Source organism: Danio rerio, chromosome 22, assembly GCF_049306965.1.
Source record: "Danio rerio strain Tuebingen ecotype United States chromosome 22, GRCz12tu, whole genome shotgun sequence".
Classification (NCBI taxonomy): domain Eukaryota; kingdom Metazoa; phylum Chordata; class Actinopteri; order Cypriniformes; family Danionidae; genus Danio; species Danio rerio.
Window position 1 is genome coordinate 22,386,281 of NC_133197.1, and position 15,338 is coordinate 22,401,618.

Sequence of the window (15,338 nt, forward strand, 5' to 3'; positions counted from 1 at the left end):
TCATTATGTACTATGTACTTAGTATAATGAAATAAAAACAATCTAGTGAAAAAAGCATAAAATATTGCACAGTAATTCATTAATGAGTTTTTATATACACAAGAATAGTATAACACAAAATTTTAAATATGAATGGAGCACTGATACAATACTACACGTTGATTAAATGCGAAAAGAAAGTGGTAAATACAGTATTGCACAAAAGATGGATTAGTATGAGAGTGTCATGGGATGTGAACATGTTAACTATAATATAAAATAATATAATATAATATAATATAATATAATATAATATAATATAATAAATATAATATGGTGATACGGTGGCGCGGTAGGTAGTGCTGTCGGCTCACAGCAAGAAGGTCGCCGGTTCGAGTCTCGGCTGGGTCAGTTGGCGTTTCTGTGTGGAGTTTGCGTGTTCTCCTCCGGGTGCTCCGGTTTTCCCCACTTTTATGTTTTGTTTTGTTTTGTTTTGTTTCAAGTATCGTTTTGTTTAGTTTTGGTTTCGTTTAGTTTCAATTAAATTAAATTCAGTTTATTTATTTATTTTTACTTTTATTTTAATTAAATTTAATTTTGTTGTTTTGTTTATCCTTTGCTTTGCGTTTAGTTTTTTTGTCTTTCAATACTATTTACCTTTCAGGTGTGTGATACTAAACACAGATCCCTTTTAAACGTTGTATCTCCATCTTTAAAAGCTCAGCTCAGAGCGTTGTGTATCTTAACAGAATCCCATTCCCAGCTGTTCCATCTTAGCCGTGCGAAGCCTGACATTTTCCCCTTGCTTTCCATGGAAAGTATGTAATTATAAATTGCCTGAGATTGGCAGGTCGGTCTCATGCATTCTGACAGCGGGGGCACTCAGAAATGTCTGTTGGACGCCTAAGTATTTTTAATTAAACAGTTTTTTGGCACACGGGGCCTCCTTTTCTCCTCGAGTTCAAAGCGTGTGGCTTGACCCATGTGTTAAGAGTTTGTATCAATTTTCTGCAAGGATGTTTGACTTGGCCCTGCGAAGCATGCAATGTGAAATTGTCTTGTTTAAAAGCAAATTTGTTTACCATTCAGTCTCTCTGCACACATGTGCGCCATGAGCTCTCACTGTTTAGTTACTTTGGATTTGCGACGATCAATCTGTTCTTTTTCTTTTGCGCACACTCTAAGAAACGAGTAGCGAAATACTTATTGTTTAATGTCAAATGGTGTGTTGGAATGTTGTGGCTTTATATCTACCGTAGTAGATTTAGTCTGTCTAAATGATGCAGTTGTTGAAACTATTTAGTGAAGCGGAACTACATTACAGTATATTAAATAGAATACCTTTACTTTTACATTTACATTTAGTCATTTACTAAACGCTTTTGTCCTAAGCAACCTGCAATTGAGAAGGGTTAGGATTTTCCTAGGATATTTATTTATTTTTTTTAACAGAGAAAGTGCTTCTTTTTGGTAGTTTTGGTATTATTCATTGTGGTTCAGGTGTTCTCTGAAGAGATGAGTTATTGCCGTGTGAAGGATACCAGTGTATCTGCAGTTTAAGTGGAAATGAGAAGATCAGTCCACTAATGTGGAGCATTAAATGAAAAAGTTTTGGAAAGTGACTTACAGCCTCTCTGCAATGGCACTACAAGGCAGAATAGAATAGAATAGAATAGAATAGACTTTATTTGTCATTGCACAAATAAGCAAAACGAAACTGTTGGTGCTCTTTCAGCAACAAATGTTCGTATATAAATAATGAAATAAAAAAGTAACAGGAAATAAACAATAAAAATATAGACAATACAAGAGAAATTTAAGATTTTATTATTTATATAAGAAAATTTACACAAAAAAGATAAATGTTCAAGCCTTACTGCAGGATATTTAAATGGAAATTGTCTCGGTAGTTATTAAAATGCACAAATCAAAAATTATTATGCAAACTACTACTTAAAATGAGCTGAATCAACACTAGTTTTATTTGGGACAACTTAATTGTTTTACGTTCAATCCACTTAAATAAAAAAAATGATTAAGTTAACTTAATCGATTTGTGTTGGGACAACACAACAGTGCATAATTATATGTAAAGTATTGGAATTTTCATGTAATTATGCTTTATTATTGTTTTTTATTAGTTTAATTTATATTACTGTTTGCTTATTCTATCTGTTTGTTTGTCTGTTTGTTATTGTGACTTCCTAACTTGAATAAGTGAATTCACAATAACGACAAAACATTTTAAAAATCTAACAAACCTGAAAACTAGTTAAAAACCCATTTGTGCTCCAAAAAAATTCTAAAATGCGGTTCAAACAGTCATATGAATCGCTTCGCTTGAACTGTTTCATTATCAAGTGTGTCAAGTTTCATCAAATCAATATGCCTTAATATGATTTTTTTTTGTCATGTCATTTGAATGTGTATGTATTTGTATATATATATATATATATATATATATATATATATATATATATATATATATATATATATATATATATATATATATATATATATATTTATTTATTTATTTATCCTTTATATCCATCTCATTACCAGGTGGTTCTGGCCAAAATGGCTGCACAAAAGTTTCAGATACTAAATTAGACACACATAAAACGTCATAAAAATTTACTTTTACATGATTCTTTTAGGTAAGACTTCAAAAGATATACAGTTGATGTCAGAATTATTAGCCCACCTTTGAATTTCTTTTTCTTTTTTAAATGTTTCCCAAATGATGTTTAACAGAGCCAGGACATTTTCACAGTATGTCTGATAATATTTTTTCTTCTAGAGAAAGTCTTATTTGTTTTATTTCAGCTTGAATAAAAGTAGTTTTTTTTTTTAAACAGCATTCTAAGGACAAAACTATTGGCCCTTTTAAGCTATATTTTTTTGATAGTCTACAGAACAAACCATCATTATACAATAACTTTCATAATTACCCTAACCTGCCTAGTTAACCTAATTAACCTAGTTAAGCCTGTCACTTTAAGCTGTATAGAAGTGTCTTGAAAAATATCTAGTCAAATATTATTTACTGTCATCATGGCAAAGATAAAATAAATCAGTTATTAACGATGAGTTATTAAAACTATTGTGTAGAAATGTGTTGAAAAAAAATCTCCCTGTTAAACAGAAATTGGGAAAAAATAAACAGGGGGGGCTAATAATTCAGGGGGGCTAATCATTTTGACTTCAATTGTATAAGATATGAAATACAAATATAAGATGGGTGTGCTGTTTTGTAGGCTGCATTGTTATTGTTTGCTTAACTGATAAAAAAAATCAATAAATATATTTAGAAAAAAAAACTTGCCTTGTCGACATGAATTTGAGACACGATAAATATCTTAAACATAAAAGAGCGCTCCTTATTAAAAAGCTCTACGCAATACAATGCGACTTTTCTTTGCTCTCTTTTAAACAAGTTTGAAATTCCTCCATCATATCAACTTACATGTTTCAGAACAGAACATGCCATTTAAAGATCTGCTCCTGAAACCATATTTTCACCTTTCAATTTCCAATCTATTGTCATATTCTTTCACCGTGCGCAAGATTGAATATGTGATTTTGTAATGACTAACCTTCGTTGTCTAAAACGAGATATCAAGCCCAGTCATTTTGTTAAAGACAGGCGCAGAAATGTGGCCGTTAATGATCCCGCTTGTTATTGTGTGTGTTTCTTTGCTCCGTCCAATTTGAGAGCAGAAAGTGTGTGTTTCTGCTGTGTACACGGTTGCGCTCAGCGATAGCAGGGAACATCTGTTTTGCGCTTGTTGTTCCTCTTGGCTGCTTCTCAATTGGATTTCCTCAAGCAGGTCCAAGAGCTGTCACCTCTGCCAGGCTCTGTTAGCTATCACCGCCGGACCCTATATTAAGAAGGGCTTTCAGGGCTAAGTTAATAACTCTCCCCGCCTCCCCTGACTGCCTCTTTTCGCTGCCGGGTGGCCTGCGGGTTTCCCTAAAATGCTCCTTCTGTCTTTTTCACAGCTCCTCCAGGCCTCAAGAGGGCCTTATGTGTGCTCATTCTGGCTTGATGCATTGCTTGCTTTGTCTTTAGCTCATACAGAAGAGTCACCTTGAAAGCATGCAGAAAAGATTCTTGATCGCTTATCACAGCTTAATCTGACATTTCGAATCTAGAAATTTGGTAGTGTTGTACATATGACTGAGCTTTTAGCAAAAAAGTGAGCGAGAGTACAGAGAGATGGATAAAGCACAGCTCAAACTAAAATATTTTTTCAAATTTGGGCAATGTGGTGAATCTGAAATTTTATGTTAAATCAGAGGTCAGATATTTTGTTAATGTGACTGAACTTTTATGCAAAATGTGTAAAAGCTATTTCTTTTTTTTTCATCCAGGAAATGTGATCCTGAATATTTGTAGTAATTTTGTTTGTGTAACTGAGGTTTATGAGAGATGTGTTAAACCAATTTTTTTTTTGGTTGAATTTTTTCTGGTTTGATTTTGTGGAGATTTTGTTTATATGACCGTTTATCAATTATGGATTAAACTTTTTATTTAATCTTGGCAATTTGGTGAATCTAAAGTTTTTAATCAGAAATGTTGTTGTGAATCTGAAATTTTGAATCAGATTTTTTTTTGTGAATCTGAAATTCTGAATTAAATTTTTTTGTGTATCTGAAATTTTGAATTAGATTTTTTGTGAATCTGAAATTTTGAATTAGATTTTTTGTGAATCTGAAATTTTGAACCTGATTTTGTTCATGTGACCAAGCTTTTGTCAAACATGGATTGAACCAAATTTTTTTTTCATTCGTGCAATGTGGTGAATCTGAAATTTTGTGATGAATCTGAAATTTTGTAAGGATTTTATCAAATATGTATTTAACCAATTTTTTATTTCATTAAATTTTTTATTTACAATCAGCTTTTACTGATTGTAGATTAAACCAACATTTTTTTCTACATTCAGGCAGTGTGGTGAATTGGACATTTTGTGGTAAATTGGAAATTTTGAATCTAATGTTTTGTGGGGATTTTATTAATGTGACTGAGCTTTAATTGAATATGGATTAAACTATTTTTAAAAATTCTTTCAGGCAGTGTGGTAGATCTGAAATTACGAATCTGAAATTTTGTGGTGATTTAGTTTACAGTGTGTTACTGAGCTTTTACCGAATGTGGTGTAAACCAAACATTTATCAGAAATTAATCAGAAATTATGGAATTAGACATTTTGTGGTGAGTCTGAAATTTTAAATAAGAAATTTTGAAGTGATTTTGTTTTTGTGATCAGAGGTTTTACCTATGTGGATTAAACCAAACTTTTTATTGAATTCAGGCAAGGTGGTGAATCTGAAATTTTGTGGTGAGTTAGAAATTTTGTGGTGATTTTGTTTATGCGACCTGCACTTTTATCTAATGTGGATTAAACAAAATGTTTTATTTCATTCTGGCAATAGGGTCAATTGAAAATTTTGAATCAGAAATTTTGTGAAAATTTTATTAATTGACTTAATTTTTATTGAAATTGAAGTGCAGAGACGGATAAAGCCCAGCTGAATTTTCATGGCAAATCTGATGTGTATTAAATATAGCTTTGGATTTGGTGAGCATAGTACTTTTTTGTTTTTTAAATCTTTAAAAAAAACTTTTTAATCTGAAATTTTATGGGAATTTGCACTGATGATTTTATTGTTTTTATTATTAACAGTAAAATGTAATTTATATAAAGATACATTTTATAATACATATTCACATGTGTTCATACAGTATATGTTTATTTATTAGTTTTTTTTGTGACCCCCTCTGACTTTAATTGCTCCAGTTTGTATCCTGGCACAAATCCAATATTTAATATTTTATTTGTTAGTTTCATTCTAACCTGCAATGCTTTACCATCTTAGTAGTCATAAGCACTGGCAAACAATATAAGTTCAATTCTCACTCCTTCACTTTTTTTTTTCAGAGACCATTTGCCCCTTCCTGCCTCACTCCAGGACTTTTCAAAGCTGACTGGCAGTGCGTTAGTTTTCTTTATTTCAGCAGCCCGTGAGACCACCCTGTGCATGCAGGCATATGAAATAAGTTTGGCTATAGTGTTGATAGATTGGATCAAATTATTTCGTCATTGACAGGCATAATTTTAACGGGCAAGTGTAGCAAATTTGAACCCGCTATATAATATGTCAAAAAGTCCAGAATTAAAATCGTATCCAAGTAAGTACAAGTTCACATGTTGCAGTGTTTTATAATGGCCGATCTTTGTCCAAAACACTAGTCATCAACTTTAGATACATCAGTGCCTAAAGCTTATTCATGAGTGTATTCATTGACAATCTTCATGAAATTTAATTGTAAGGCAAATATATAATGTAAAGAGGGCAAAAAAAATTTGTTAAGATAAATAAAATAAAAATACTTTTTAAAATTATAAAAAATTCAACTGAAATTTATAAAATACATTTTTTAATCTAATAAAACTAGATAACTACTAGTTCAGATCAGATAATTGACAACATTAAGTATTGAAAAAATGTATTAGATGTTTTCTAATATGCTATATTCAAATATGCAACATAAATTTGCATTTATGTCTCTCTTTTTATTATTCCATAATTCTGAAATTCTGAAAAAAATCTTTACAACTTTTGTAAGACCTTTAAATATGTATAAAATAATTAATAATTAAAATCTACAAACACAAATGTATAATATATATGATAAAATAAATATTTAAAAGTAATAATATACTTATATGTGCTGTGTATATTTATTATCAATATATTAATACTAGTGCTGTCAATCAATTAAAAAAATTAACTAATTGATCACACTTTTTTGAAAATTAATTGCGATTAATCACATTTAAAAGACTGAAACTTGTTATTTTGTCTATTCAAATGTAAAATGTATGTAAACACAAGACAAAAACTATTTAAATTCAAAATATAATTGTTTATTAGAATTTTTGTTTAACTTGTAACACAGATTTCTTCATGTAAACAACAAACCCACAATAAACCATCAAGATCCTGGCTTGTCAGCCATATTTATTACAGAAATGAAAACACCGGCATGTTAATGCCATTTGAATTTCAAAACAATCAATGCCAATAAAGAAAAAATTGATTTCCAAGTTGGATTCTAAGTGGACTGCAAAAAAATGCCAAAATACAGGCATTGCAGATATGGAAATGGAAAATAATAATAATAATAATAATTATAATTATAATAATTATAATAATTTATTGATTAAAAACAATTGTACTCATTGAAAAGTTGTATTGCTGTGAGTTGAGAAGCTTAATTATATACTATATATTATATATTATAATTATATATAATTATATATACTAAAGTAGAGACTATTTTTTTAGTCCTCCTTTACATACATCCAGATGCTAAGACAGTCCAGTCTGTTGACATTATCGGGGTACAATGTGGACCTTTTCTTTTGAATGATGTGAGCTGAGAGTGCAACGCAATCTCACGGCAATTCGTAACCTTTGATTTAGTGGCTACAGACAACGACATTTAGGCAGGTTTGTTGCTAAGAAACGAACACGCGCGCGCGCACACACACACACACACACACACACACACACACGCACACACACACACACACACACACAAAGACCAGTGCTGTGCACAAGGGGGTGGCCCGGTGGCTAGAGCCACTGCCCCACTTCCCTCATTGGCTAAGGTGACCCTCTCAGGAGGCACTTGCTCTTCACTTTGCAATCGCGTTGAGCACCTAAGGGTCTGTGGCCTGACACACAGACGCACAAACACAGACTGACAGACAGACAGACAGACAGACAGACAGACAGACAGACAGACACACACACACACACACACACACACACACACACACACACACACACACACACACACACACACACACACACACACACACACACAACGCGCGCAATGACAGGGCACAGCCGGAGCGACTCCCTTCAGATTTAACTCCGATGATCGCGTTCATCAAATTTGTTTAAACTAAGCGTTCTAAGTATGGCTGTATTTCACAAAGATTCCGACACAAAAACGCAAAGCATACGCTTTTTTTTGCGTTTAAGGAGGAAACAAGTCAAACGTAGTGAAACCTAATCTTACACTTTCTGAGTACATTTACATAAGACACCATTACACTGATTTGAATATGATTAAGATAATACTCATGTTAAGAGTCAACCATGTAAGCAGTGATTTTTGACTACCTTAAAGGATCACCGAGTCACGAAATGCTGAGGTTTTTCTTTTCGTTCGCCATGCGGTATCAAATTTCATTAAAACAGAAGTCGAAAGTTAAAAATGAAACATCTGAAATTGCATGAAACTCTGGTGATGCGATATTAATTGTTTTATACTGAAACTTGCCTTTAAAAAGCTCTTCCTTGGTTTTATCTACATTTCTCTGCACGTTAAACACATGTCGACCACAACAGGAAATAAAAAAAAAACCTGCAACTGCGTTAATTGTGTTAATTTTTTTTTTACGCGTTAATTATTTCAAATGAGTCGCATGCGTTAACTAATTTTGACAGCACTAATTAATACACATATGCATGCATATATTTGATAAAATGTTTATTTTAATGTATTTAAAAAATATGTATGTATATGCTAAAATTATATATGAATTTTAATAACTATGTAACAAAATTGTTTTGAGCAGTTTTGTTTTTATTTATGTGTATCACATACACAATTGAAGTCAGAATTATTAGCCCCCCTTGGAATTTTTTTCTCTTTTTTACAGTATGTCTGATAATATCTTTTCTTTTGGAGAAAGTCTTATTTGTTTTATTTTGACTAGAATAAAAGCAGTTTTACAAAATTATTATCCCCTTTAGGCTAATTTTTTTTCGATAGTCTACAGAACAAACCATTGTTATACAATAATTTGCCTAATTACCCTAACCTGCCTAATTAACCTAATTAACCTAGTTAAGCCATTAAACGTCACTTTAAGCTGTATAGAAGTGTCTTGAAAAATATTATTTACTATCATCATAACGAAGATAAAATAAAACAGTTATGAGAGATACGTTATTAAAGCTATTATGTTTTGAAATGTGTTGAAAATATGTTCTCTGTTAAACAAAACAGGGAAAAATAAACAGTGGGACTAATAATTCTGACTTCAACTGTACACAATAAATATATAATACATACAAAAATGTGAAAGCGTGGGTGCCAAAAAAAGTAAAATAACGGCTGTTAAATTACTGACGTTTACTGCAAAATAACAGATGTTAAATTACAGAAATTTCCTTAAATTTAAATTTCCGGTAAATTTCTGTAATTTACAGTCTGTTATTTTATGATAAATTTCTGTAATTTAACAGATGTGATTTTTTTTTTTTTACAGTGTACACAATATATTACCAAAACCGAAACCAACTTTTATTTTGGATGCAATTACTTTAGATTATTTTTTGCCCTACACTACTTAAAAGTGATTTATGTTTGCTCATATTAATAATCACTTCCCAAAAAACTCTAAATTGATACAGTAGGTGAAGTGTGTTTACAATGTTTTTATCTGCCGTTTCTCACCTTAATTTAGAGTTCAAGCTGACTTTAAGTGGGTTAATGTCCATCATTTCAATCCTCCCTTTACGTTTTTCATGAAGGAATTCTGCCAAGATCTGTGTTTCACAGCTGGGCCTGGTTTTGCGCTCTCTGACATTTCCCAAAACGTCTCCGAATTCGATCCGGTTCTGCAGTATATCAGCGTCAAGACCCACAGCTGACATTTGGCCCCTTTCTAAAAAGACCGCTGGCACTTAAAGTAAACGCTGTGTATACAACTTAATTAAACTGTTTTTCTGGGGGGCGTCAGAGACATTAGTGGGTCTCTTAAAAAAAAAAAAAGAAAAAAGCGTGAAAACTGTCTGATTTCTTTTCTTCCAGAGCTTTTCTGTCTCCTATTTCGGTAATTAATGCCACATGCAGGAGTTTCTGCTTGACACAAACAGAGAAAGCCTGGATCTTTTGACCCTTCCAGGATTGATTCCTCAGCTTTAGTTTAACGTGAAGAGACGTTTCTTTGCGTTTTCTGTACGTAATCTGAGCAAGATGAAAGTCAGAATGGGTGTCCATTAGCTGTGGGATAGTCAGGATTTATTTGTTGAAGAGCGATATTAGCGATGCACGTTCACTGACCTTGGACAGAATTGACTTCAGTGTTATTAGCCGCCGTCACAATTATATACACCATTAGGTTTTACATTTATGTTTAATTAAATGGCTGTGCAGAGATAATTAATTGGATTTTTAAATCTTTATACAGTTTTTTTCTTCCTATAATTGCAGTAAAATGTATTGGTAACACTTTAAAATAATGGTCCATTTTAGTTAATGCATTTACTAGCATTAACTAAGTAGAAATAATCTTTTAAAGCATTATTTAATCATAGTTTAACATTAACTTATGCATCATGCACAGTTGTGCTTCTTTACATTAGTTAATGCACCGTGAGTTAACATTAACATTAGCATTATTTAACTTAAATTGCATTAACTAATGATAGCAAAGATGACTTATTACCAAGGAAGGAAAGAAATGTGAGGATATAAATACAGTCTTTCAGGTTTATTAAACTCAAATCAAAACTTAATCAAAACAAGGACAGAGAGAGCATAACAATCAGACATCCTGGAAGTAACGTACACAAGAGACAACAAATAGCTTAACAGAGGGATATATATAGTGGAAACAATTAGGCTAAACAATATGATGAGGGGGTGGAGATTAAATAACTATTGTGACTATTGTATTTTAAGAGGTGACTCAAATGACCATGCATGACAAATGAAAACATGGAACTAAGCAAAACACAAACAATATATATATATATATATATATATATATATATATATATATATATATATATATATATATATATATATACACACACACACACACACACACACACACACACACACACACACACACTGGAAAAAAATATATTCAGAAATGATTCCTTGGATTTACTCACTTTTTTACGTTAAATGTCTGTAAACAATTTATTTGGGTTGAATTTAAACAAATTAAGTAGAGTTTTATTACATTTAATTTGTTAGTTTAAATTCAACACAAATAAATTGTTTGCAACAGTTTTGCAGACATAATTTTTTTAGTGTATGTGTATATATATATATATATATATATATATATATATATATATATATATATATATATATATATATATATATATATATATATATATATATACATGACAAGCACAAGTTAGAATTATTATGAATAATTGGTCACTTTATTTTGATGGTTCGTTTGTTAAATTTAATTTACATTGCATCTACATGCCAACTATTTCTAAGTAGACTGTTAGGTTGGGGTCGGGGTTAGTGTAAGTTGACATGTACTTGCAAAGTTTCTTATAGTCAGTTAAATGTCTGTTGAAGGAGCAGTATCAGCGGATATTAAGCAGACAGTCTACTAATACTCAAATGGACCATCAAAATAAAGTGTTACCGAATAATTATACTGTTATTTTTTAATATACACCCATTGTGGACATTTTTATGCTTGATGATTAATTAAGTAGATTTTTAGGATCAATATTTAACTTTTCACATCTATTTATTTATTATAATTACGATAAAATAATAGCAACAGCAATAATAATATATCAATGCTTTAATTATATGAGATTATAATATATGTGTTTTATTTAAATATAATAAAAATGTAATTTAAATAGTTAATGTAATGTAAATTAATATTTTTTTAAAGTGTGTGTAACATTTATGTGCAGATATTACTTCTATTTTTATATATATATATATATATATATATATATATATATATATATATATATATATATATATATATATATATATATATATATGATTAATATTGCATTATATATAATTCATATTTAATTATTTATTAAATAATAGTTTATTAAATAAATTAACTTATTTTTTTAACAATATAACATTTTTACAGTTCATACTGTGCTTTGTTTACGTTATTGACCATTTTAATATTTTGGCTCCAGACTTTCGGTTTCATTCACCTCCATTGATATTTTTTTACATTAAAAACGTCTCGTTATGCTGCTTGATATTTATTCATTCATTTTCTTTTCGGCTTAGTCCCTTTATTAATCTGGGGTTGCCACAGCGGAATAAACCACCAACTTATCTAGCATATGTTTTACGCAGCAGATGCCCTTCCAGTTGCAACCCATCACTGGGTTGGGTCACACATACACACTCATTCACACAGATACACTATACCCATTACTTTTGGACCCTTAACAAGTGTGAGGCACATACAGGACGCAAACTGTTGTAATTCCTACACTGATTTGGATGTAAATACTCTCAAATAAAGGTAACAGTCTGCAGTAAAGCACATCTTGTTCGTTTTATTTCAGATACATTGTGTTGGTGTATAGAGCCAAAAATGTTTTGTGAATTGTGTGAATTGTGTCAATGTCCCAATATTTATGTACCTAAGTGTATTCCTTTATTAATCCTAGTCATTTCTCCCTTAGGCAACTAAGTCATAAGTTCTAACAGAATACCAAAAACGAACCCACTTCTGCATCACAGAATAAGATCAATATATTTTTATATGTATAAAGGGACTAAGCTGACAAGAAAATGAATGAATGAATGAATGAATGTAATGAATGATAACATTAATAATGCATTTTATTTTAAGATGCCTATGAAAATAATCACGGCAACATACAAAAATAGATAATATATGTGTATTTGTTGCCATTTTAGTATATAAAACTACACAAAGACACATTATTACAGCAGATGTTGACACGTATCTGGCTTTGCTGGTGTAATTGTGTGTTTGTATGTTTCGCACCGAGCAAACCAACCTCTGTTTAAAATTGCCCTGAACATAACCTCAACCCAGCCTTCAACCACACACACACACACACACCTGATACTCCTCGTGTCGTCATCAAAGTCCCTCGCTATTCTCTAAATTGAGAAATTGCTTCCAACCGCGAACAGCGAAAGGCCTAAAAAAAGTCTTTCTCAGGGATAAATTAGTCCAGTGGATAGATACTGTTTCCTTCCATTACTGCTTACTAAAATCAGATGCTGTTCTTTTTTTCTCTCTTTCTCTCTCTCTGAGACATTGTCACTCCATCCGGTCAGCTCCATTTGTTCCCGAAGCAGCATCATATATATATTTATATATCTATATAGCAGCGCCGCTATTCTCTTCTCTGCCCATACACTGTGTCCCTTTAATCATAGTTTTCATTTCAGTACATTGAAATTTCCCTTACCAAGGACAACGTCATAAATAAAGACAAAAAAAAGAAGAGGAGAATCTTGTAGCTGCTCGTCTCGCTAACTTTTGGTGCATTAGGGGATAAAAAAAGAAAAAAAAGACGAGGTGGTCAGCTGTGAAGATTTATAATCATTTATTACTGCGAGGCGAAGTAAGTGAAAGCGTGAAGGCAGACATCCATAAAAGAGGACGAGTTTCTGTGTCGCGTCAGAGGAAATGAGGAGCAAAGGCCTTCTTCTCTGAAACACACAGTGATCTCGGCTGCGCTTGTACTATTCGATTCACTTTTACTGTATGGGGCTTTTTGGAATAATCATCACTACAAAACAGCTTTACAAAAAGGGCACGTTTCATTACAATCAAAATCAGAAAGAGTTAAGGTGTTGAAATATACACTACCTGACAAAAGTCTTGCTGCCTATCCAAGTTTTAGAAACAATAGATAATAACTTGACTTCTAGTTGATCATTTGGTATCAGAAGTGGCTTATATGAAAGGCAAAGGCATCACGATTATGCTTATTTTACCGAAATAAAATATGATCATGCCTTGATTTTAATTATTTAATTAGGACAGTAAGGTCGGATTTTCCTAGAGTACAGAATATAAAGTCATGGTGCAGTGGAAAAATAATTAACATTGTGTATGACTCCCATGAGCTTGGAAGACAGCATCGATACATCTCTGCAATGACTCAAATAACTTAATATCATTTGTCATCTGGAATGGCAAGGAAAGCATTCTTCCAGATATCATCAAGATTCTTTGGATTCATCTTCCATGCCTCCTCCTTTATCCTACCCCAGACATGCTCAGTAATGTTCATGTTTGATGACTGGGCTGGTCAATCCTGGAGCACCTTGACCTTCTTTGCTTTCAGGAACTTTGATGTGGAGACTGAAGTATTAGAAGGATCGCTATACTGCTGAAGAATTTGCCCTCTCATGTGCTTAGTAATGTAATGGGCAGCACAAATGTCTCGATACCTCAGGATGTTTATGTTGCCATCCAATCTGCTGATTTCTCGCATATCCTTACATCCTCTCATTTCAGTGAGAATCTTGGGTCCATGCGGGTATATGAATAATGTTGACCAATTTTCAATTTGAGGCCAGTAGTTATGTCAAAAGTGAGATAAAGTACATTCAGATGGTTGTTTTTGCAAAATATTGCCCTTCAGTTGTATACAAAAGCCCTCTGCGTTGCAGCAATGTTGTTGCTGAATAATACATGCTAGTGTATGCTCCTTTCAGCTGGTTTAGTTTCTTGCAGCTTATAACAATGTTTTTTGTCAAATTTTTACCTTTTGTGGCAAGTAGCCATGTAATAAACAGGATAAAGTACATCCAGGTGTTTGTTTTCAATGTACTTCATACCGTACATGTACAGTGGTCTCTCGTTAATCGAAAAAAGTTACGTTCTAAAAAACAGACAGCAATAGGCGAAATCCACAAAGTAGTCAGCTTATTTTTTACAATGATTATAGATATTTTAAGACTGTAAAACCCCTCACTACACACTTTATACGCTTTTCTCAGAAAGGCATTAACATTTTCACTTTTCTCTTTTGTTTAAACACTTGCGTAACTTTTATCTTCCTTTAGCATGTCCACAAGTCCAACTTTTTGTGTGACGCTAGCATCTTCCTCTGCCTTTTGGGTGCTACTGTGGGTGTCTTTGATGATGCAGAATGTTTCATCGACATGGTGGGGTTTGTTGGGGATAAAACTTGCAAACACAGTACAGCACTTCAGAGTCACACTGCTAGTGATCGAAAATTTATGTCAATTTGGCAAGCTGAACGCATTCTGTACTGTATGGCATGAAGGGGATTGATTGACAGTGGTCTACAGCCAATCAAGTCGCAGAACACAATGGGTTAATCAGGACACAGAACACAATGCACTGTAAAAAAAGCTTGTCAAATTGCACTAAAGACAAATCTGCAAAACTGAGAAAGGTGAACTATGTTTTGGCAAGGTATTGACTGTATTTTCAATTAAGCGATCTGATCAACTAAATAATTAAGAACCACAATACCTGTTCCTGTTTTTTTGCTGCCTGTGTACTTTTTTC

General features: G+C 32.2%; 1 protein-coding gene across 6 annotated transcripts in view; it reads left to right on the forward strand.

Moving 5' to 3' along the window:
* Positions 1–15,338, forward strand: part of LOC101884238 (adhesion G protein-coupled receptor D2) — a 139,031-nt gene that overhangs the window by 53,104 nt on the left and 70,589 nt on the right. The window contains exon 21 of one of the 6 annotated variants that reach the window (XM_073937820.1): positions 5,925–6,341. The exons of the other annotated variants lie outside the window; for them this stretch is intronic. Coding sequence (XP_073793921.1) covers positions 5,925–6,011 — 87 coding nt within the window. The 3' untranslated portion in view covers positions 6,012–6,341. Of the gene's footprint in view, positions 1–5,924; positions 6,342–15,338 lie in introns of those variants that run through there. 6 annotated transcript variants of the gene reach the window in all.